This window comes from Hyla sarda, chromosome 7 (genome assembly GCF_029499605.1).
Source record: "Hyla sarda isolate aHylSar1 chromosome 7, aHylSar1.hap1, whole genome shotgun sequence".
Lineage (NCBI taxonomy): Eukaryota > Metazoa > Chordata > Amphibia > Anura > Hylidae > Hyla > Hyla sarda.
This window is the reverse complement of record NC_079195.1, coordinates 103,794,392-103,817,779: the sequence shown is the minus strand read 5'-3', so window position 1 is coordinate 103,817,779 and position 23,388 is coordinate 103,794,392. Positions and strand designations below refer to the sequence as shown.

The 23,388-nt window shown below is 43.5% G+C and overlaps 1 protein-coding gene across 1 annotated transcript in view; it reads right to left on the bottom strand.

The window, feature by feature from the left end:
* SIRT1 (sirtuin 1) overlaps nt 1-23,388 on the bottom strand; it is a 57,162-nt gene that overhangs the window by 17,528 nt on the left and 16,246 nt on the right. The window contains exons 5-6 of the mRNA XM_056530249.1: nt 19,647-19,794; nt 8,490-8,569 (exon numbers count right to left, since the gene is read on the bottom strand). Of these exons, the coding sequence (XP_056386224.1) occupies nt 8,490-8,569; nt 19,647-19,794 (228 nt within the window). The remainder of the gene's footprint in view (nt 1-8,489; nt 8,570-19,646; nt 19,795-23,388) is intronic.

The window sequence follows — 23,388 nt, the reverse complement described above, 5'->3', positions numbered from 1 at the left end:
TGGCTACGAGAAAGATTTTACAGTGAGTAAAAAAGAAAAAAAAAAATTTGCTCTTCATTTGGGCACCTTACTGATGGGACGTACAAAAGCAGTCCCCAAGGGTGGGAAAAAACAACCAGAAGAGAAAAGGAATCAGTCCCGAGACTGAAACCATGTGTCCACAAGGCCTGCGGAAGAGTCCCCAGGCCAGAGAAAAACCAGGACCAGAAATTGGGCTCCCAGAAGATCCCCCGTCAATGGGCCATAAAGAGAGACATGAAAGGTCTGGTGCATGAGAACAAAGACCTAAACAGATGCAGACTCAAAAAACCCTGTCCCAGGGGCCCACCATGAGTACCTGGAAGGAGACAGTAGCTGGGCTGGTGTAATTTGGATGACTGGTACGCCCTCTAACTCTGGAGGAAAGAACCCCAAACAAAGAAGGAACGAATCGCCCAGAAAAGGGGCATCCTGGGCACCGGAGAGACCAACATGGAAACTAGAGAGGTCTGACTCACCCGGAAAACGAACCCGTAAAGTAAATGGTCAAGGAACAAGCGGAACACTTCGAAAGGGAACATACCAGAACACTGGAGTGGCCCATATGGGAAATGGAGGATCCTGAGCCACCCGGAAGACTCATAAGTGAAAAATAAGGAAAACAGACATCCGCGAAAACTCTCCGGACAACAAACTTCCATGTGGAAAATGAAGAAGTGAAGTACCGAACGATCACACAGGGATCGAGGAGGAGCCCGGGCTGGAACACTACACATGCCCGAGACCTCAACCATAAACAAGGTCCAATGACCGGAAGAGCCGCCAGAAAGGAAGGCACGCCACAGCATCCTGGGACAGAGACCAAGCCAAGGACTAACCGGTCTTGGATCCAAGTGGTCCGAGCGGACCAGAGCACTCCGAAGAAATGTCCTGCTGGAGCGGGAACGGAGGGGGAAATAAAGGAGGACCCAGCCGGGACCCTCAGGTTCTGGGCACAGGAAAGTTAATCCAGAAGACTATGGTGACAGTGCAGTACAAATGACACAGGCAAACGGGAAGAACACACCCTTCCACGGAGATTGTGCGAAGGGAGGAGAAGAGCAATGGCAGGACCCGAACAACAGACGGTGGCGAGACCAGCTGTCACCGGCCATACAAGATAACAAACTCCTCCAACAGGAGAGTCAAGGCTGCGTCAGCAGCAATAGGTAACCAAGAATCAGGAAGAGAGCCAGGCTGCAAAAGGTGGACAGGAAGCACACAAGCCCAGACAGTAAACTCTGGCAATTGTTCCCATAAAAAAACAAGGGACTAGTCAGATACCCCACCTATATAGTGGGAACAAAGATGGAATCGCCTTAACAGCAGAAAAAGATCCACAAAAACAGTCCCCCTAGAGGAGGGAAACCAAGGGTGACCGAGATGAAACTCCGGCACTGACCATGCCAAGCACCCCAATACCCATACCCCCTGTGGAAAGGGAAGTGGCAAGTGCGCCAGGAACAGTAGGAGCAAGAAAATGCTGATCCACAGCCATGGACCAGGACTGGGAGAATGTAGCCCCCAGGCCCCAGCGACAACCCATCGCTGCATGGAAGAGCCACCTCGTGTCACCAGGGGGATAGGAATCCTGCACACTGGAGCTAGGCAAACATACAAGCCGTATGGAGAGCCAGTCCGTACGATGACTAAGGCAGCAGAGTAGGTGCCGAAGCCACCCAGGACAGAAAACTCAGAGGTACCTGGAGGTATAGGGAGGGGTAGAATTGACTGTCTCCCCAGCAGGCACCATGCCAGAACCGAAGTGCTCAACGGAACTGCAGAAACAAATCCCAGGAAGCACACCCCACTGAACAGAAGGAAAGGTGGGCTCTACCTGACAGAGCGGCCTTATCATATGGAGGGAAACAGGACATTGTACCTCACGAGTAGTGTGGTACCAAGACAACCGACAAAAGAAACCGCAGACATCCAAGGGACCAGCAGGAAGGGAGGTATGCAACTCCAGGAAGGGGAACAGAGTGATGCTGCTGTGACTGAGAAAGTCCCTGGAGCAGATTCTGCAGAAAAAAAAAACCATACCTAATTTACTGATGGTACCACACACCAAGACTGCAGGCACAGAATCAAGAGAAAAATAATGTATGTGGAGCAGGAAAAATGCAGACACCGTTGGACCTTACAGGTAGAAAAAGGTCCCATGAACCCACAAAGATACACTTTGCAGAAGGTCACCCGGAAGAGAGACACCAGACTGCAGCCGCGGCATCGGCAGAAACGGAGGTGGTGACCTGGTAGACCAGAAAAGCATACAGACAGTGTCTGGTTATGTGGCATAGGGACCATGGCCACGCCAGTCCCACATACTGAAACACACAGTGAAGCAAGATCCCAGCCTTAGACAGAGTAACAGGCATTCAGAGAGGAATCTAGAAATCAGCATGTGGTGCATTGTAGAAAGGCCATGGAGCCACCCGAGGAGACTTACTCTGATCTACCCCTTTGCAGTGGGTTATACCAGAACCACAGACCACGGTGTGAAAAGGGTATGGCAGGTGACCTGAAGTAATAGTAGGTCATGCGGAAAACAGTCTGGTCGACTGGAATAGGATCCCTGAGCGCACAGGGTCACTCCATTCAACCTCCCACAGAAAGCGGGGAACTGGGGTGCGGCCCATCCAACGGGCAACCTGGCGGTGTAGATGACCCAACAGACGAAGGACTGTCTGACTGGCATGAATCCCGTGAATCTATAGGGACTCTGTGGAATGCATCCCTGTCATCCGACGGGGTCCGCAGGAAACGCTTGGTCAGTTCTATGTATAACATGCATGGCAGTAGTGCACCAGAACACCAGCTGCCGAAACATCCGCTGATGAAAGGCGGTGTAGGAACCATGCCGACCACCTGTCAGGCGTACTGGTACGGGTCCAACGTAGACAACAAGTCATTCCGACGGGCACCACACAGGGTAGTGAGGTACCGGAAGTCCAGCCGTAGCTACATCAGCCATGTGAGGTGTGACAGGAGGTGTAGGAAACCATGCAGACCACTGTCCGGTTTACCGGTATGGGACCAGAGAGGACAACGGGTAACTCCAACGGACCTGTCGCACCGTAGTGAGTTACCAGAACTCCAGCCGAATGATGTGTGACAGGCGGCAGAGGAACCATGCAGACCACTGACTTACTGGTGTGGGTACATAGTGGACAACAAGTCATGCCGTCGGGCACCTTGCAGTAGTGATGTACCGGAACTCCAGCCGCAGCTACATCAGCCGTGTGATAGGCGGTGTAGGAAACCATGCAGACCATAGTCTGGCTTACTGGTATGAGTCCATAGTAGACAATGGTTCACTCCATCAGACACCTTGCTCAGTAGTGAGGTACAGGAACTCCAGCTGCAGATACATCAGCCGTGTGATGTTTGACAAGCGGCAGAGGAAACCATGCAGACCATTGTCTGGCTTACCGGTATGGGTGCATAGTGGACAACAAGTCATGCAGTCGGGCACCTCGCAGTAAAGAGATACCGAACTCCAGCCGCAGCTATATCAATTGTGTGATAGGCAATGTAGAAGACCATGTAGACTACTGTCCGGCTTACTCGTATCGGTCAATAGTACACAACGGGTCACTCCATCGGACACCTCGCTCAGTAGTGGAGGTACCGGAACGGTTGTGTTGGAGGGGGTTTGTATACTCACCTCAGCCGCCACATACTCCCCCTCGAAGACTTCGACCAGCTAGGGCCACCTGCCTTAAGCCAGCTCACCAGGCAAACGGGGGCAAATGGGGGACCCGGACCCAGGGTACACGGCCAGGCGCTGGTTGTAGGCGAGGAAGGGTTAACGGCCCATCCAGCAATGCACTGAGTCCCTAGCTCGCAGGTGGGGGTGGGGGGGGGGCGAGATCAGTCGGCACCATGCTCATGTCGCAACACGCTAGAGAAAACAACAAAAGGAGAGAAAAACTAATCTTCAGACAAACTAGGAAAAAAAAATAAAAAAAATAAACACATGGTCTGGGGAGCACCCAGACCTGTGTCTTGCCTCCTTGCTGACACTAGCTAAAACTGGTTACCTAACTTCCATTGGGCGGGTATATCCTGCCAGGAAGGAGCAGACTTTTTTCCTAGCGTCAGCGCCTCTTAGTGGCAAGAGCATATACCCATCAGTAAGGTGTCCCCAATGAAGAGCAATTTTAAGCAGTTTTGCTTAGACTGCTTAGTTTTTCAATCAGAGCAAAAAATTGCATATACTTAATAGCTGACTAAATGCAGGTGGATGGCGCCCATGTCTCTCCAAGCATGGATATGTGTGTACTCCATTTTATTTTTTTTCCCCTAGGTATTTGTGCCAAGGAGGCACAAAATCGAAGTGTTACTGCACATCCAGTCAGCTTTATTGCAGTCAGAATGCTTCTTGCATACATTATTCACATCCATCTACACCAGGGATTTCCAAACTGTTCCTACTTGGGCCTCACCTTCCAATCTAGGTTGATGCTGGAGCCTCAAACACATACTACAGTATAGTGCCAAATACTACCATGCATGACCTGTGTTACTCCCAATAGTCACAACTATATACCACCATGAAGTAGAAAAAGAATACAGAGCAGCAACCATACTTCTCTACCAGCAGTAAACCAATACCAAGGTGCAGCAGTAACATGGCATTTCCACGCACCACCCTTCCCCACTGCAACTTTTGTCCACTCCCAGGCTGACAGCAGTATTTAGTTCAGTCTGCCCAGTAGATGTCGGAGGTGGAGTATCAGTATTCTTCTGTGGTCTTGACTCAGTTACACTGCCCCCTGGACACAGGACCCGTTAGCTCATTGGTCATGTAACTAAGATGTCATTGCATGTCCATTATCCTTTCAAATCATCAGGAACAGCACAGGTAACGCAAAGCTGCTATCATCAGTGCAGATTCTGCTTTGTGCTCTCTGCTGTATGGCAATTCTTGACATGTGCCTTGTCTGTGCCTCAGCAGACAGCGAGCCGGTCCGTACAGTGTGGAACAGCACTGATGTACACTCACGTATGTGCGGATATTTGTCAGCATATTTGCTATATAGGGTTTTTACCAGATAAAATGACTGGATAAACTGCAGTTTCTCTTCTGTCATTTCTTGAGCATGATGATCCAGAAGACAAATTGCATTCCATCCATAACACTCAGAGCCAATAATATCAAGACAAAAGTCTGTATAATATATAAACTCCTGTGTGGGCTACAGACCCGGCAGTACAGCCCGGGCAACACAGCAGTGCTGGTTGAGAGTGTCACACCCATTGGAAGAGGTGGTAATGAACTCAGACAGCTGGGAAACAACATAACTGCACAAATATATGGCTCTTTGGAAACAAAAACCATCAATCAAGTGAGACCAAGGCATTTTCGCAATAATTGTTAAGAATGCTTTAAACATTCTTGTAGGAGAGGACAACACAAAACATGCAAGTTATATCACTTTCAGATCCCAAAGAGACAAAAGGTCTGGAAATAAAAAGAATGTCATAAATTTGTAAGCAGTCTGTTTAACATAATTTCTATATTGGCCATTAAAGGGAATCTGTCACCCGCTGGTCTTACGCCTCTTGCATGTAGCAGATGCAGAGCAGGTTCTGGTATGGCAGTCACTGCTGTTGTGTGTAGAGATCTCTGCTCCTCAGTGACTACCTGACCAGGACCAGCACTATGGCTAGAATTCCACTGAGGTTTTTGTCCTGCGTTTTTTTTGGCTTAAAAAATGCCACTGTATTTCCATGCGTTTTTTCTGGCATTTTTTCTTGTGTTTTTACCTTTGTGTGGAATTTGCCTTTTTTGGCCCCTTTGGCGTTTTTTGTACAAAATTAGTTGGGTACCAAAAAAAATTAATAAATGGGATTTAAAAATAAAAAATAATTAAATTACTTAATTTTTTTTATAACAACATTTTTATAATTTTTTTTTTATAAAGTGTGTGTGTGTGTGTGTGTAACTTTTTTTTCTCTCTTTTTATACATATTTTAATGATGGGAGTAGTAGTACCTGTACTATCGCCCCAGGTATCAGTCTGACACCCGATGCGATCGTCCATAATATAGCAGAGATGCGGAGCTGCTATATACAGCGCTTGCATCTCTGCACTATACTCCGGCCAGTGATGTGAATAGAACATCACTCATTCATATTTCCCTCCCAGAGTGGTGATTGGCCGGATTGTTGCAGCCAATCACAGCTCTCATCGGGAAATATGAATAAGTGAGTGGCCAGAGTATAGTGCAGAGATGCGAGCACTGTATACAGCCGCTCCATCTCTGCAATAGACAGGACGATCGCAGCGGGTGTCAGTAGTGATACCCGCTGTGATCTGTTCTTACCTGCAGGTACTACTGCTCCCAACATGGAGCACACACTGCTCCATGCTGGGAGCTGTAGTACCTGCATTAATAGACAGATTGCAGCGAGTGTAATTTCTGACACCCGCTGTGGTCTATCAATGCAGGTACTACAGCTCCCATCATGGAGCAGAGTGTGCTCCATGTTGGGAGTAGTAGTACCTACAGTTAAGAACAGATCACAGAAGGTATCACTACTGACATCCGCTGCGATCCTCCTGTATAATGTATAGATGGTCCCCTGCACTGACGTATATATACACACATATTCCTATTTCCCACAGAGAGCTGTGATTGTCTGGAACCATCTGGCCAATCACAGCTCTCTGCGGGAAATATGAATAGGTGTATATATATACAGCAGTGCAGGGGACCATAGAAGAGAAGCTGGCCGCATCTATACATCATACAGAAGGATCGCAACAGACCCCCAACAGTGTGTTCCATGCTGGGAGTAGTAGTACTACCTAAGAGATTTTGAAAAAAATAAAATAAAAAAAAACACACACACACACACACACACACTTTTATTATTGTCGGCTACATTTTTAGTGCTTTACTCGCCCACATAAATTGATCCCCGTTTAAAAATTAAATAAAAATTTCGTAATAAGAAATTTCTTTAAATAAAATTTTCCCCATCACTACTGTATCTTTTTAATAATTGTTTTTAATGGTACCCTACGAAATTTTTATAAAAAAGTTCTCTCTCACTTTTTTAGATCGCTAAAGTCTAAAAAAAAGATTAAAAACCGCCAGAATAAAACACCAAACTAGGTTTTGTTGGGCGTTTTGAAAAACCAGCCTCTGAGCCCAAAATTGCTGAAAGACGCCAAAAGGATAAAAAAAAAAAAAAAAAAACGCCAAACTGAAAAACGCCAAGTGGATCTGGCCTTTTTGCAATTTACTATTGACTTGCAGCCAACATCTGGATGCTGGAAAATTGGCGTTTATTACGGCGTTTTTGCAAAAAGAAAACCTCAGTGGAATTCCAACCTAATGAGGGCAGAAATCAGCAGTGCAAAGAATATAGCTTAAAGGAGTAGTGCAGTGAAAAAGAACTCATCCCCTATCCAAAGGACAGGGGATAAGTTATAGATCGCGGGGGTCCAACTCCTGCAATCTCCTGAACGGGGCCCTGGCTGTCTGCCAAAAGCGGCCGTTCACACCCCCGCAGGAAGCCGTGGCCGACACACCCCCTCCATGTATCTCTATGCTGGGTTTGGCATGCCCCCTTCCAGCAGATCGTGGGTGTACCAGCACAGAATGGAGCTCAAGTCCATATATATTTATAAAGCGGGCATTGCAAAGGGCCAAGTTGGATGGGCAGAAAAGCGCACCAAGGAGCTGAGAATGCCCCCAGTGCACCAAAGCACTTCATTTGCATATTTGGATTTTCAGGCATTACTCTGAATTAGGGCCTTGGGAAAAAGATAAAAGGTAAAACAGCATTGGATTCAGTGTCACCACTCTTCCTATACCAGCAGATTAGAGTGGGTGACACAGGTGACAGATTTCCTTTAAAAAAAACGTATAGTAACTTCAAGAATATTCTGTTGTTCCTTTTATTGAAAGCAATAAAGACTTGAGTGGATTAACTCAGTACCAGGCATTTTGCTAAGCAATTCTACTCAAGTAAAGAATCCATAACTTCAACTATCCTAACTCCTTCCCATACTTTCCTAACAATGTCAGATAAGTGTGTAGTCTGTATAGCCCTTTCATTCTGGAAACCAGTGTTGATCTGAAGTCACAGCCTTCAATCACATATACAAGACATATCAGAGGATCATTTAACGCTTATAAGATTTTAAGAAAAAGCAAGCCGCAACAGAGAATGCTAAAGCAATGAATTTACAATCAATTTAGTGCACAGTTGTTTGCAAATAAGTGCTATGAAACATTTTTTATTAATAATGTTTTTGACATGTCTATGGTATGGTAAGCAAGACAGGGAAAGAAGAAGTTCTTATCCAAGCACTTCTGTCTCATTGTAGAAATTGGTGGTGGGGTCTAAACATTAAGACCCTGAACCGTCAAAACTTTTGACCTCTCGTTTTTTTTAAAGTGACAGTGATTACCTATGAAAATCTGTTATCCTGGTTAAAAACAAACATTACCTGATTAAATATGTCCTCCCTTACAGCTTCACAGTCTACTTTATTTTTGCATATCAAACAGGAAGCCATGGCAAATGATCCTAAAGGGGGAGAAAAAAAAAAACACAACTGTAAACCAAGTTCACTATATAAACAAAGAAACCAGGATCTTGCTGCCTATGCTCAGCATTACATGTACATGTTTAAGTCTAGTTAGATACACAAATAAAGCAGCTAACAAAAAGAGCGAGTGCTGGGATACTTTCTTCCGTACTGTGCCTTGGAGACATGGCTCTCTTTTGAGCACCACTCAAGCCTCAGTGTCGTCCACTTATATTTTAAATAGATAGATAGGCCTCTGGTATAAATAGATAAAAATACTTCTTATAATCTGCAAGAGGCAGGTTTAACCCCAGTCTGTGTCTTTAAAAAAAGGTGCCCCGCAGACCCGTCTGGTCCCACGATCTTCTGTCTTCCTCCTGTTTCGGAGACTAGGGCTCAGTAGAGGACCTACACATTCAGCCAATCACTAACCTAGATGGGGCGTAGCTGTGGCCATTTACTGGCAAAGCAGGCAGGTCCTGCACTGAGCACTTGTTTCGGAAGAAGGAACAAGTCATAAGATCCAGGGACCGGAGTGAGTGGAAAAGGAGCTGCAGGACACCAGCAGTTGACATGGACTAAGTTTTTTTTTTTTTTATCCCCTTAAGGAAGCAGCTCATTTTCACCTTAAAGGACAAGTCTCACAGTAAATAATTGTTCAGCTTTTAGTGCAGAAGGTAAAGTTATATAGATTTGTAAATCACTTCCATTACCAATGCTGCTTAGAAACAAGCTTTTTCTGCATTCTTCTGTCTGACAGGAAATTCAGCTGTTCCAGGTTTTCATGACTTTCGACCCCCTATTCAGGCTGTTATCAGCAGCATCCCGGGGGCCGTGACGTGACAATTACCCAGAAAACCCCTGTGCTGCAGATAGCTCCCTGTGCTCGGCCTTAGCCCCTCCCATCTGATGAATATTCACACTGTCCTCCCTCTGTTCTGCAGTGATTGGCTGAGCAGCACTGCCTATATGCCGGCTGATTCAGATCATAGCAGAGTCAGCAAACAGGCTGATTCTCTCCCCTCTCCTTGCTAATGTTTTTACACTGAGAACGGAGGAGAGGGGGGAGGGAGCTGCCAGCGTAGACCTGTCACACTGAGCACTGGGGAGAGAGGAGTGCAGGGCAGAGAAGGGGGGGGAGGTGATTGTGCCACTGTAAAGCAGGAGGGGGAGGGAGTGATTTTACAGTGTAAAACTGCAGCTTCAACTCCAGGGTCCCTCTCTCTGAGCACTGAGATTAGTTTGTTTCCTCGTGGCCACCCTGCTGTATAGGGCTATGATTGGAGCTCAGTGTTATGTGGGAGTGAGCTAGCAGAGCTGTGGGAGTGACTAACATAAGTTAGGGGTGGTAACAAGCTCTCTGCTCAGGTAGCTGAGAGCAGGAAATGTGAGCAGTGCATGCAGGGAAATGTAGTCTTTGAGATCACAGGCATAGCCACCATAACCAGGAAGTAACTGGAATTTATGAGCTGAATAGCCGGTGAATGGGGGCCGGACAAAAAAAATCACAAACATATCAGAGAGCTGGTAGGTGAATATACTATGGAATGGCTAGGTATTTTTTTTTTCTTTGCTGCATGGGATATCTTCTTTAAGGACGCAGCCTTTTTTTTTTTTTTTTGAAAATCTGACCACTGTCACTTTAAGCATTAATAACTCTGGGATGCTTTTACTTTTCATTCTGATTCAGAGATTGTTTTTTTGTAACATATTCTACTTTACGTTTGTTGTAAAATTTTGTCGATACTTGCATCATTTCTTGGTGAAACACTATGAAAAATTTGCATTTTTTTAACTTTGAAACTTTCTGCTTATAAGGAAAATGGTTATTCCAAATAAATGATATATTGATTCACATATACAATATGTCTACTTTATTTTCATCATAAAGTTGACATGTTTTTACTTTTGGAAGACATCAGAGGGCTTCAAAGTATAGCAGCAATTTTCCAATTTTTCACAAAATTTGCAAAATCAGAATTTTTCAGGGACCTTCGTATTAGAAATACCCCATAAATGACCCCAGTATAAAAACTGCACCCCTCAAAGTATTCAAAATGACATTCACAAAGTGTGTTAACCCTTTAGGTGTTTAACAGGAATAGAAAATTTAAAGTCTTCATTTTTTTACACTCGCATGTTCTTGTAGACCCAATTTTTGAATTTTTGCAAGGGGTAAAAGGAGAGAAATCACCCTAAAATTTGTAACCCAATTTCTCTCGAGTAAGGAAATATGTGGATGTCAAGTGCTCTGTGGGTGCACTAGAGGGCTCAGAAATAAAGGAGCGAAAATTGCATTTTGGAGAGTGAGTTTTTCTGTAATGGGGGGCATGTTGCATTTAGGAAGCCCCTATGGTGCCAGAACAGCAGAAAAAAGAAAAAAATAACTAAAAAATAAAAAAAAATTTCTTTTAAGTTGGATGTGTAAATAAATTTTTTTCACTAAAATGGATTTTCCCCAGATTTAACATTTTTACAAGGGATAATAGGAGAAAATGTCCCCCAAAATTTGTAACCCCATCTCTTCTGAGTATGGAAATACCCCATGTGTGGACATAAAGTGCTCGGCTGGTGAACTACAATGCTCAAAAGAGAAGGAGTCACATTTGGCTTTTGGAAAGCAAATTTAGCTGAAATGGTTTTTGGGGGGCATGTCAGATTTAGGAAGCCCATATGGTGCCAGAACAGAAAGAAAAATAAAAAATAAATAAAAAAAAATTAAAAACACATGGATGGAAATGTAAAGTGTATGTTCACAAATGCCAGAAGCCTAGCAAATAAAATGGGGGAGCTTGAGGCCTTGATACTGGAGGAACATATTGATATAGTTGGGGGTCACTGAGACATGGCTGGACTCCTCGCATGACTGGGCCGTTGATCTGCAGGGATTTACATGGTTTCGCAAGGATAGAATGAACAGAAAAGGTGGTGGAGTCTGTCTGTATGTAAGAAGTGGTAGGAAAGTCAGTGTGAACGATGCCATAGTGTGTGATGATTCTGAGGAGGTGGAATCACTGTGGGTAGAATTACAAAAGGAGGGAAATACTGAAAAAAATAATACTTGGTGTAATCTACAGACCCCCTAATATCACTGAAGAGATAGAAGGTCGGCTTCATGAACAAATAGAGAGGGCCGCCCGGGCAGGTACAGTGGTAATAATGGGAGATTTTAACTATCCAGATATAGATTGGGGTCCGGGGTTGGCTAAAACTACAAAGGGGCGACAATTCCTAAATTTATTGCAGGATAATTTTATGGGCCAGTTTGTGGAGGACCCAACAAGAAGTGATGCCTTGTTGGATCTGATCATTTCCAACAACGCAGAGCTGGTTGGTAATGTAACTGTGCGGGAAAACCTTGGTAATAGCGACCACAATATAGTTACTTTTGACTTAAAATGTAGAAAACAAAGACAGGCGGGGAAGGCAAAAACATATAACTTTAAAAAGGCAAACTTCCCTGGGCTGAGGGTTGCACTACAGGACATAGACTGGGGGGAGGTGTTCTCAAATACAGATACAGAAGGTAAATGGGACATCTTTAAATCAACTCTAAATAACTATACAGCTAAATATATACCAAAGGGGGACAAATACAAACGATTAAAACTAAATCCTACATGGCTGACAAATGAGGTTGAGAGAGCAATAAACAACCAAAAAATAGCCTTCAAAAAATTCAAATCTGATGGGTCAGCAATAACATTTAAACAGTACAAAGAGCTTAATAAAATCTGTAAAAATGTAATAAAAACAGCAAAAATTCAAAACAAGAGACAGGTGGCCAAAGAAAGCAAAACTAATCCTAAATATTTTTTTAGATATATAAATGCAAAAAAATCAAGGGCAGAACATGTAGGACCCCTTAATGATAATGGGGAGGTTGTCACGGGCGATCAAGAGAAGACGGAGCTACTGAATGGGTTCTTTAGTTCTGTATACACTATGGAAAAAGGAGCTGACATTTGCCAGGTCAGTGCTGGTAACACATCATGTAATGTACTGAACTGGCTTAATGTAGAGATGGTACAAGGTAAGTTAAGTAATATAAATGTAAGCAAATCTCCAGGGCTAGATGGATTGCACCCAAGAGTTCTTAGAGAGGTAAGTTCAGTAATATCTGTACCCTTGTTCATGATATTTAGAGATTCACTGGTGTCTGGTATTGTGCCAAGGGACTGGCGCAAGGCGAATGTGGTGCCAATCTTCAAAAAGGGCTCTAGGTCTTCCCCAGGAAACTATAGACCGGTAAGTCTAACGTGCATTGTGGGTAAATTGTTTGAAGGACTTATAAGGGATTACATACAGGAATACATAGGGGATAATTGTATTATAAGTGATAGCCAGCATGGGTTTACTAAGGATAGAAGTTGTCAAACCAATCTAATTTGCTTTTATGAAGGTGAGTAGAAGCCTTGACAGAGGAATGGCTGTGGATATAGTGTTTCTGGATTTTGCTAAAGCATTTGATACTGTCCCTCATAGACGTCTGACAGGTAAGTTAAGGTCTTTGGGTTTGGAAATTTTAGTTTGTAACTGGATTGAACACTGGCTCATGGATCCTACCCAGAGAGTGGTGGTCAATGATTCGTACTCTGGTTGGTCCCCGGTTGTTAGTGGTGTACCCCATGGTTCTGTACTGGGCCCGCTGTTTAATTTATTTATCAATGATATAGAGGATGGTATTAACAGCTCTGTTTCTATCTTTGCAGATGACACCAAGCTTTGCATCCCCGGGGTCATTGCTATGCGCTGAACGGCGCGGCGCATGACGTCAGAGCGCCGCGCCGTGCATAGCAACGACGCTGGGGAAGCACAACGGAGGCCTGGAGCAGCGCGGACCCGACTCAGGTAATTATGCCACCGGGGATGGGGGAGGCAACGGGGCAGCGGCGCCGGCAATGGGTGCCGCTGCCCCTTCTCTCCCCCTGGCTGTCGGCGTCGCTTCTCTCCCCCTGGCTATCGGCGCCGGCACCGATAGTCAGGGGGACAGAACGGGCAGCGGCGCCGATAACCAGGGGGTGAAAAGGGCCGACAGCAGCGCTCTAGACCCCAGGAAAGGCAGGGGGAGAGAAGCGGGCAGCGACGGCCTCTCTCCCCCTGCCTTTCCTGGGGGTATATCGGGGTATACACGCGCACACACGCACCCTCATTTTATCATGGATATTTGGGTAAAAAACTTTTTTTTACCCAAATATCCTTGGTAAAATGAGGGTGCGTGTTATAGGCCGGTGCGTGGTATACCCCGATAAATACGGTATATAAGTATATTAATGGCCCATACAAAAAATATGGAGAAAAACTGTTCCAGGTTAAACCCCCCCAAAGGACGAGGGGGCACTCCCTCCGTCTGGAGAAGAAAAAGTTTAGTCTCAAGGGGCGACACGCCTTCTTTACCATGAGAACTGTGAACTTATGGAACAGTCTACCTCAGGAACTGGTTACAGCAGGAAAAATTAACAGCTTTAAAACAGGATTAGATACATTCCTGGAACAAAATAACATTAATGCTTATGAAGAAATATAAAATCCCATCCATTCCCCAATATCACGCCACACCCCTACCCCTTAATTCACTGGTTGAACTTGATGGACATATGTCTTTTTTCGACCGTACTTACTATGTAACATGGCATACTATTTTAGAAACTACACCCCTCAAGGAATGTAACAAGGGGTCCAGTGAGCCTTAACACCTCACAGGTGTTTGATGACTTTTTGTTAAAGTCGGATGTGTAAATTTTACAAGGGGTAATGCCCCCCAAAATTTGTAACCCCATTTCTTCTGAGTATGGAAATACCCCATGTGTGGACGTCAAGTGCTCTGCGGGCGAACTACAATGCTCAGAAGAAAAGGAGCGCCATTGAGCTTTTGGAGAGAGAATTTGATTGGAATAGAAGTCAGGGGCCATGTGCATTTACAAAGTCCCCCGTGCTGCCAGAAGAGTGAACATGTGACCCCATTTTGGAAACTACACCCCTCACAGAATTTAATAAAGGGTGCAGTGAGCATTTACACCCAATTGGCGTTTGACAGATCTTTGGAACAGTGGCATGTGCAAATGAAAAATTACATTTTTCATTTTCACATGCCACTGTTCCAAAAATCTCTCAGACACAAGTGGGGCGTAAATGCTCACAGTACCCCTTATTACATTACGCAAGGGGTGTAGTTTCCAAAATGGGGTCACATGTGGGGGGGGTCCATTGTTCTGGCACTATGGGGGCTTTGTAAACACGTGGCCTTCAATTCCGGCACTCCTCCTTCTCTGAGCATTGTAGTGCGCCCGCAGAGCACTTTACATCCACATATGGGGTATGTTCTTACTCAGAAGAAATGGGGTTAAAAATTTTGGGGGGCTTTTTTTCCCCTATTTTCCCTTGTGAAAATGTAAAATTTAGGGTAAAAAATAAAAATAAAAATCCTTTATTTTCCCATCCAACTTTAACGAAAATTCGTCAAACACCTGTGGGGTGTTAAGGCTCACTATACCCGTTATGTTGCGTGAGGGGTGTTTCCAAAATGGGGTCTCAAACTTTTTTTTTTGCGGTTATGTCAGAACCACTGTAAAATTAGCCACCCCTGTGCAAATCACCAATTTAGGCCTCAAAATGTACATAGTGCGCTATCACTCTTGAGCCTTGTTGTGCGTCCGCAGAGCATTTTATGCCCACATATGGGGTATTTCCGTATTTGCATTAGAAATTTTGGGGGTCTTTTTTTTCCTTTTACCTCTTGTGAAATTAAAAAGTATGGGACAACACCAGCATGTTAGTGTAAAAAAAAATTTTTTCTTTTTTTTTTACACTAACAGGCTGGTGTAGACCCCAACTTTTCTTTTTCATACGGGGTAAAAGGAGAAAAGCCCCCCAAAATTTGTAATGCAATTGCTCCAGAGTACGGAAATACCCCATATGTGGCCCTAAACTGTTTCCTTGAAATACGACAGGGCTCCGAAGTGAGAGGGCGCCATGCACATTTGAGAACTAAATTAGGGATCACATAGGGGTGGACATAGGGGTATTCTACTCCAGTGATTCCCAAACAGGGTGCATCCAGCTGTTGCTAAACTCCCAGCATACCCGGACAGTCAGTGGCTGTCTGGAAATGCTGGAAGTTGTTGTTTTGCAACAGCTGGAGGCTCCGTTTTGGAAACCCTGCCTCACGATATGATTTACATTTTTATTGGGGGGGGACAGTGTAAGGGGGTGTATATGTAGTGTTTTACCCTTAGTGTTTGTGTAGTGTAGTGTAGTGTTTTTAGGGTACATTCACGTGGGCGGGTTTACGTTAAGTTTCCCGCTAGGAGTTTGTACTGCAGCGGAAAATTTGCCGCAGCTCAAACTTGAAGCAGGAAACTCACTGTAAACGCCGCCCGTGTGAATGAACCTCCAGCTGTTGCAAAACTAAAACTCCCAGCATGTACTGATCGCCAAAGGGCATGCTGGGAGATGTAGTTATATAACAGCTGGAGGTATGCAACTAAAACTCCCAACATGGCAAGACAGCTGTTTGCTGTTCGTGCATGCTGGGAGTTGTAGTTTTATGAGAATTAGAGGGCCACTGTTTAGAAACCACCGCACAGATCTCCAAACTGTCGCCCTCCAGATGTTTCAAAACTACAAATCCCAGCATGCCCAAAAAGCAAACAGCTGTCTGGGCATGCTGGGAGTTGTAGTTTTGCAACAACTGGAGGGCTACAGTCTAGAGACCACTATATAGTGGTCTCCAAACTGTAGCCCTCCAGATGTTGCTAGGCAACTCACCATCTTCTGTAGTCTGCAGGATCGCTGCACGCCGCACCAGGGAGAGGATCGCCGCCGGTCACACTACAGTTCTCCCGTTCTGCCCTGACCAACGTGGGTGGGAAGAACGGGTGAACCGAACTTTTAACCCACCCCCAATCTGCTATTGGTCGGTTGCTTCTGACTGACCAATAGCAGGGATCTCTATCCCTTAAGGGGGATCGGGGGTGTCTTGGGTCCCCCTTATTTTCCGGGTCACCGGAGACCTGGAATCGCTGCAGATCGCCGGTCTGAATTGACCGTTGATCCCGGTCTGGGCATCCAGGTATGGTCCCCGACCACGGGCGTACCTGTACACCCTATGTCCTTAAAAGGAGAACTCAAGACCATAAAAATTGTCCCCCATAGTGCCGACAGTAAAAAAATAAAGATGTACATACCTTCCTCCGCTACCCCGGGGCCTCCGGTAACCAGCTCCGGTCTCCGCCGCAATCCACTTCCTGGTTGCCGATGGTCGGATGAATCAGCCAGTCACCAGCCGCAGCGCAGTCCGACTCAGCTGGCGATAGGCTGAGCGGCAGTGTGAAAACGCTTCAGGACACAAAATTCTTCAAAACACTGGAACTTGCGGCCAGGGACAAAAACGTCACACTGCCGCTCAGCCTATCGCCGGCCGAGTCGGACTGCGCTGCGGCTGGCGATTGACTGATTCATCCGACCACCGGCAACCAGGAAGTGGATTGCGGCGGAGACCGGAGCCGGTTACCGGAGGAAGATATGTACATCTTCATTTTTTTTTACTGCCGGCACTATGGGAGACAATTTTTATGGTCTGGAGTTCTCCTTTAAGGAATCAGGAAGAGGTTAAAGAGGGACCAGCACCATATTTTTACCCTAGTGAAATACCCGTTTAACCCCTTAAGGACCAAGCCCATTTTAAACTTAAGGACCAGGACAATTTTATTTTTGCGTTTTCATTTTTTTCCGCCTTTTAAAATCCATAACTTTTATATTTCCATCTACCCATATAAGGGCTTGTTTTTTTGCGTGACAAATTATACTTTGTAATGAAACCTCATTTTACCATAAAATGTACAGCGAACCCCAACATTTTTTTTATAGGGAGGAAATTTAAATGTAAACCACAATTTTGCACATTTTGGATGGTTTCATTTTCACACTGTACACTTTACGGTAAAAATGACATGTTCTTTATTCTGTGGGTCAATATGATTAAAATGATACCCATGGCTAAATACTTTTATATTTTTGTACTGCTTAAAAAAAAAAAAATCTAAAAACTTTTTGCACAAAATGAGTAATCTAAAAATCGCCCTACTTTGACCACCTTTAACTTTTTCATTTTTCCGTTTATAGGGTGGTATGAGGGCTCATTTTTTGATGCCATCATATGTACTATTTATCGATACCGCATATGCATATATAAAACTTTTGGATCCTTTATAATTTTTTTGGGAATAAAATGTGACAAAAAAGTTGCATTTTTGGACTTATTTTTTACGTTTTTTATGTCCCCATAGGGGACTATCATTTGATTGCTAAAACTGTTCAGTGCTACGCATAGGGCATAGCACTGAATTATCGGTGATCTTCTGCCTGGAACCAAGAATATATCATACAACATTTTAAACAAGCACACATACTTTTAGTACATTAAGTGCTGTAGGGATGCAGTAGGGATGGAAAAAAAATTTATTTAACGAAATTTTAGTTTTTTATAATCTGTTTCACTTTTTTTTCTCGCTATTTAACATTTTTTTGGGTAGTACTACCACTCCCACCATGGAACACACTGTTCCATGAAGGGAGTAGTAGTACCTGTATTAATAGAAAGATCACCCCTGTTGTCACTCCTAACACCCGATGCGATCGTCCTATCTATTGCAGAGATGCGGAGCGGCTCTATACAGCTCTCGCATCTCTGCTCTGTACTCAGGCCAGTGATGTGAATAGATATTCACCTCACTCATTCATATTTTCCGCCCAGAGTGGGGATTAGCCGGATGGTGGCAGCCAATCACAGCTCTCAGAGGGAAATATGACTGAATGATGTTCTATTCACATCACTGGCCGGCGTATAGTGCAGAGATGTGAGCGCTGTATAGAGACGCTCCGCTTCTCTGCAATAAATAGGACGATCGTATCAGGTGTCAGGAGTGACACCCACTGTGATCTGTCCTTAACTACAGGTACTACTACTCCCAACATGGAGCACACACTACAGGGAGCTGTAGTACCTGCATTAATAGACAGATCGCAGTGCGTGTCCCCTCTGACACCCGCTGTGATCCTCTTGTATTATGTATAGATCCGGCCGGCTGCTCTTTTCTGGTCTCCTGCACTGATGTATATACACACCTATTAATATTTCCCACAGAGAGTTGTTAATGGCTGGAACCATCTGGCCAATCACAACTCTCTGCGGGAAATATGAATAGGTGTATATATACGGCAGTGCAGGGGACCATAGAAGAGCGGCCGGCCGCATCTATACATTATACAGAAGGATCGCAACGGGGCGATCTGTCAATAAGTACAGGTGCTACTACTCCCATCATGGAACAGTGTGTTCCATGCTGGTAGTAGTAGTACTAACTAAAAAATGTTTAAAAAAAAAAAAAAAAAAAGTTACACACTACAATTTTATTATTGTCGACTACATTTTTTAGTGTCCTGCCTGCCCATATAAATTGATCCCTGTTTAAAAAGAAAAATTTTGATATAAAAAAGAAAAATTGTTAAATAAATTTTTCCATCACTACTGAAAATTTTATAAAAAAAAAAAAAAAAAAAAAAAAAAAAAAAAGGTATCACTTTTTTGAATCGCTAAAGTCAAAAAAAGAATAAAAACCGCTAGCAAAAGCGCAAACGTTAAACCCACATGGCGGTTTTCTACTCCCATAGACTTCTATGGGAGGAAAAAGCCAAGATTTTCCCAAAAAATAAAAAATAAAAACCAAACCAAACTAGGATTTTGATGACGTTTTTGAAAACCAGCCTCTGAACCCAAAATAGCTGAAAACCGCCCAAAGGATTAAAAAAAAATGCCAAAATGAAAAACGCCAAGTGGATCTGGCATTTTGCAGTTTACTATTGACTTGCAGCTAACATCTGGCCGCAGCGTTTTTTCACTGAAAAAATGCCGTGCGGCAAAATGGGCATTTTTACCTGCGTTTTGCCTGAAAAACCTCAGTGGAATTCTAGCCTCACAGCTTATTACTCAAGTCCCACAAGACCAGGTTAAAGTCTACAACAGGTATATGAACAACTGGCCTGTACATGCAGAACATAAATTACCAAGATCCTCACCGTGGCACTGTATAATCCGTTTTATTCCTGCGACTTGCTCCAGTGTATCTATATTCTGAGTATAATTTCTAAGCAACTTTCCCTCTTTATCCAGCATAGCAATAAATTTGTGGCAGAGAGATGGTTGGAATTGTCCAGGAAAGATTTCCTAAAATAATACAGGTAAAAAGGGTAAGGCATTAGAACAGGTTAAAAGGATCGTTGTCTAAAAATTATAATTTCTCCGCAAGTGCAAAAATAAGAGCTTAGACAATTTCCCATAGTTTGTGGGCCAGCTGTAGGATCCACCCACTTCTATATCTCCCATCTACTTTAATGGGCAGTAACAGTACACATCCTGCTCTATGTTGTAAATAGGGAGTAGACAACACCGTTCTTATGATCTATGATTAAATTTTTTTTCTTTTATATGACAGTCTTTCTGCACTTTCTATACACAGTGATTACTAAAAGTCTAAAAATGCAAAGTTTTTGTGATGTATAAGAATGAGACAAAAATAAGTCATGTCAGAACTTTTTCCACCTTTTACCCCTTAAGGACTCAGCCCATTTTGGCCTTAAGGACTCAGACAATTTAATTTTTACGTTTTCATTTTTTCCTCCTCGCCTTCTAAAAATCATAACTCTTTTATATTTTCATCCACAGACTAGTATGAGAGCTTGTTTTTTGCGCGACCAGTTGTCCTTTGTAATGACATCACTCATTATATCATAAAATGTATGGCGCAACCAAAAAACACTATTTTTGTGGGGAAATTTAAACGAAAAACGCAATTTTGCTAATTTTGGAAGGTTTCGTTTTCACGCCGTACAGTTTATGGTAAAAATGACATGTGTTCTTTATTCTGAGGGTCAATACGATTAAAATGATACCCATTATTACATACTTTTATATTATTGTTGCGCTTAAAAAAAAACTAAAAACTTTTTAACCAAATTAGTACGTTTATAATCCCTTTATTTTGATGACCTCTAACTTTTTTATTTTTCCGTATAAGCGGCGGTATGGGGGCTCATTTTTTGCGCCATGATCTGTGCTTTTTTTTGATACCACATTTGCATATAAAAAACTTAATACATTTTTTATAATTTTTTTTTAATAAAATGTATTAAAAAAGTAGGAATTTTGGACTTTTTTTTTTCTTTCACGCCGTTCACCGTACGGGATCATTAACATTTTATTTTAATAGGTCGGACATTTACGCACGCGGCGATACCAAATATGTCTATAAAAAAAAAAAATATATGCTTTTTGGGGGTAAAATAGGAAAAAACGGACGTTTTACTTTTTTATTGGGGGAGGGGATTTTTCACTTTTTTTTACTTTAACTTACATTTTTTTACATTTTTTTTTTTTTTACACTTGAATAGTCCCCATAGGGGACTATTCATAGCAATACCATGATTGCTAATACTGATCTGTTCTATGTATAGGACATAGAACAGATCAGTGTTTTCGATGATCTTCTGCTCTGGTCTGCTCGATCACAGACCAGAGCAGGAGATGCCGGGAGCCGGACGGAGGAAGGAGAGGGGACCTCCGTGCGGCGTAATGAATGATCGGATCCCCGCAGCAGCGCTGCGGGCGATCCGATCATTCATTCAAATCGCGCACTGCCGCAGATGCCGGGATCTGTATTGATCCCGGCACCTGAGGGGTTAATGGCGGACGCCCGCGAGATCGCGGGCGTCGGCCATTGCCGGCGGGTCCCTGGCTGCGATCAGCAGCCGGGATCAGCCGCGCATGACACGGGCATCGCTCCGATGCCCACGGTTATGCACAGGACGTAAATGTACGTCCTGGTGCGTTAAGTACCACCTCACCAGGACGTACATTTACGTCCTGCGTCCTTAAGGGGTTAATGTGACCTATAACATGAATAATTCAATTGCAAAACAAACTGATATTTTCGAGGGAGAAAGGAAAAAAAACACCAATATAAAAAGAGACACTATAACCTGGCTACAAAAGGTGTGCACACACTTTTTGGGTAGGAGTCGATTAGCATGGCACATTTTTTTTTCCCCCCAAATTTTTTTTTTAAAGAATATATAAAAGAGTACATTGCTTTGCCATGTTGTTCTGAAGCCCTTCTGACCCGCTGGGTAAGTCTAACAACCTTTTCTTACGAACCTAGTAGTCTTCCTCGTTCCCATGCCCTTCTGTCCCTTTGGAACCCTTTCCTGTCTCTTCTTCCTCCTTCTTTCTGTCCTCATCTCCTCTTCTTCCCATACATTGCTTACACCAACCACATTGTTGTTGATTGTACCTACCCTAATCACATAGAAGCTCGGACTATGTGCCTTGCGTTGACTAACTGATGTTTGAATGGTCGTCTTTAAATATTTACTTTTGTATTCAACATCCTGTCTTGTTACTGAATACCTGACTTTATATAGTGATGGTGCATCATATGTGTATACCCTATCGACAACCACGTTTCTTACGATGCCTGTATATTGATGGTGTTTTTGTACCTTACTTGAACTTTGTACAAAGGTAACAAATTGAGTACAAAAAGAGTACAAAGGTAACAGAGATAAGCACAAAAAAACTTAGAACAGAATGCAATGTCTGTACGGGTCTTAAGAACAATGGAGCTAGACATTAAAAAGCACAGATGTCAATTTGCAGAATTAACCAAGTTAGATCACATTGCAAGAAAAAACTTAACAGGCAAAATGCCATCACATGAATCTGCTTGCATAGTATAAGAATACAAAGCAAAAGTGGTGGAACAGCAAACATAATAGTGTGACAATAAATAAAAGTGCATTTTAATAGTACCAGCAGGGGAGACCAAATAAGACTTTCAAACCAGCTATCTACTCATGTTGGGATCAATGAGACACCTAAAAATATGATTGACCAAGCAAACCAATAACACGACTGGCAATGCGGGCTTCATATCCAGACCCGCCACTGATTGAGAGTATGTTTTTTCGTAGCTACAAGTCAGATTTATAACTTCCGTCAAGGTAGGGGAGGTTTCAGACCTCCATTTCCTGGTTATGAGGAGTTTGGTGGACACATGGCACATCTTGACGTGGTAATATTTGGCCATTCTTTCTTGCAAAAGTGCTCCAAAATCAGTCTCCTGTGCACAGTCCTCTTTAGGTTACCCCACCGATGTTCAATTGGATTAAAGGGGTACTCCGGTGAATTTTAATTGTTTTTTAAATCAACTCAAACAGATTTGTAAATTACTTCTATTTAAAAATCTTAACCCTTCCAGTACTTAGCTGCTGTATGCTCCAGAGGAAGTTTTTTTTTTTTTACATTTCTTTTCTGTTTGACCACGGTCCTCTCTGCTGACACCTGTGTGTCTCAGGAACTGTCCATAGCAGGAACAAATCCCGATAGCAAACTATCCTGCTCTTGACAGTTCCTGATACGGACAGAGGTGTCAGCAGAGAGCACAGTGGTCAGACAAAAGAATAAAAAAAGAAAGAAAAGAACTTCCTGTGGAGCATACAGCCACTAATAAGTACTGGAAGGGTTAAGATTTTTAAATAGAAATCAATTACAAATCTGGTAAAACTTTGACACGAGTTGATTTAAAAATAAATAGTTTTCACCAGAGTACCCCTTTAGGCTCGAAGAAGTGCTATCCACGCGAAACAATTTGTCCCGTTGTGCCCCTGCCTCCATTACAGATGCCTGTACTTTTGTGAATAAAACCCGTGGATGGTGAGTGCAATACCTCTCGGTTTTCTTTTCCTGTCATGCTTCCTACTTGCC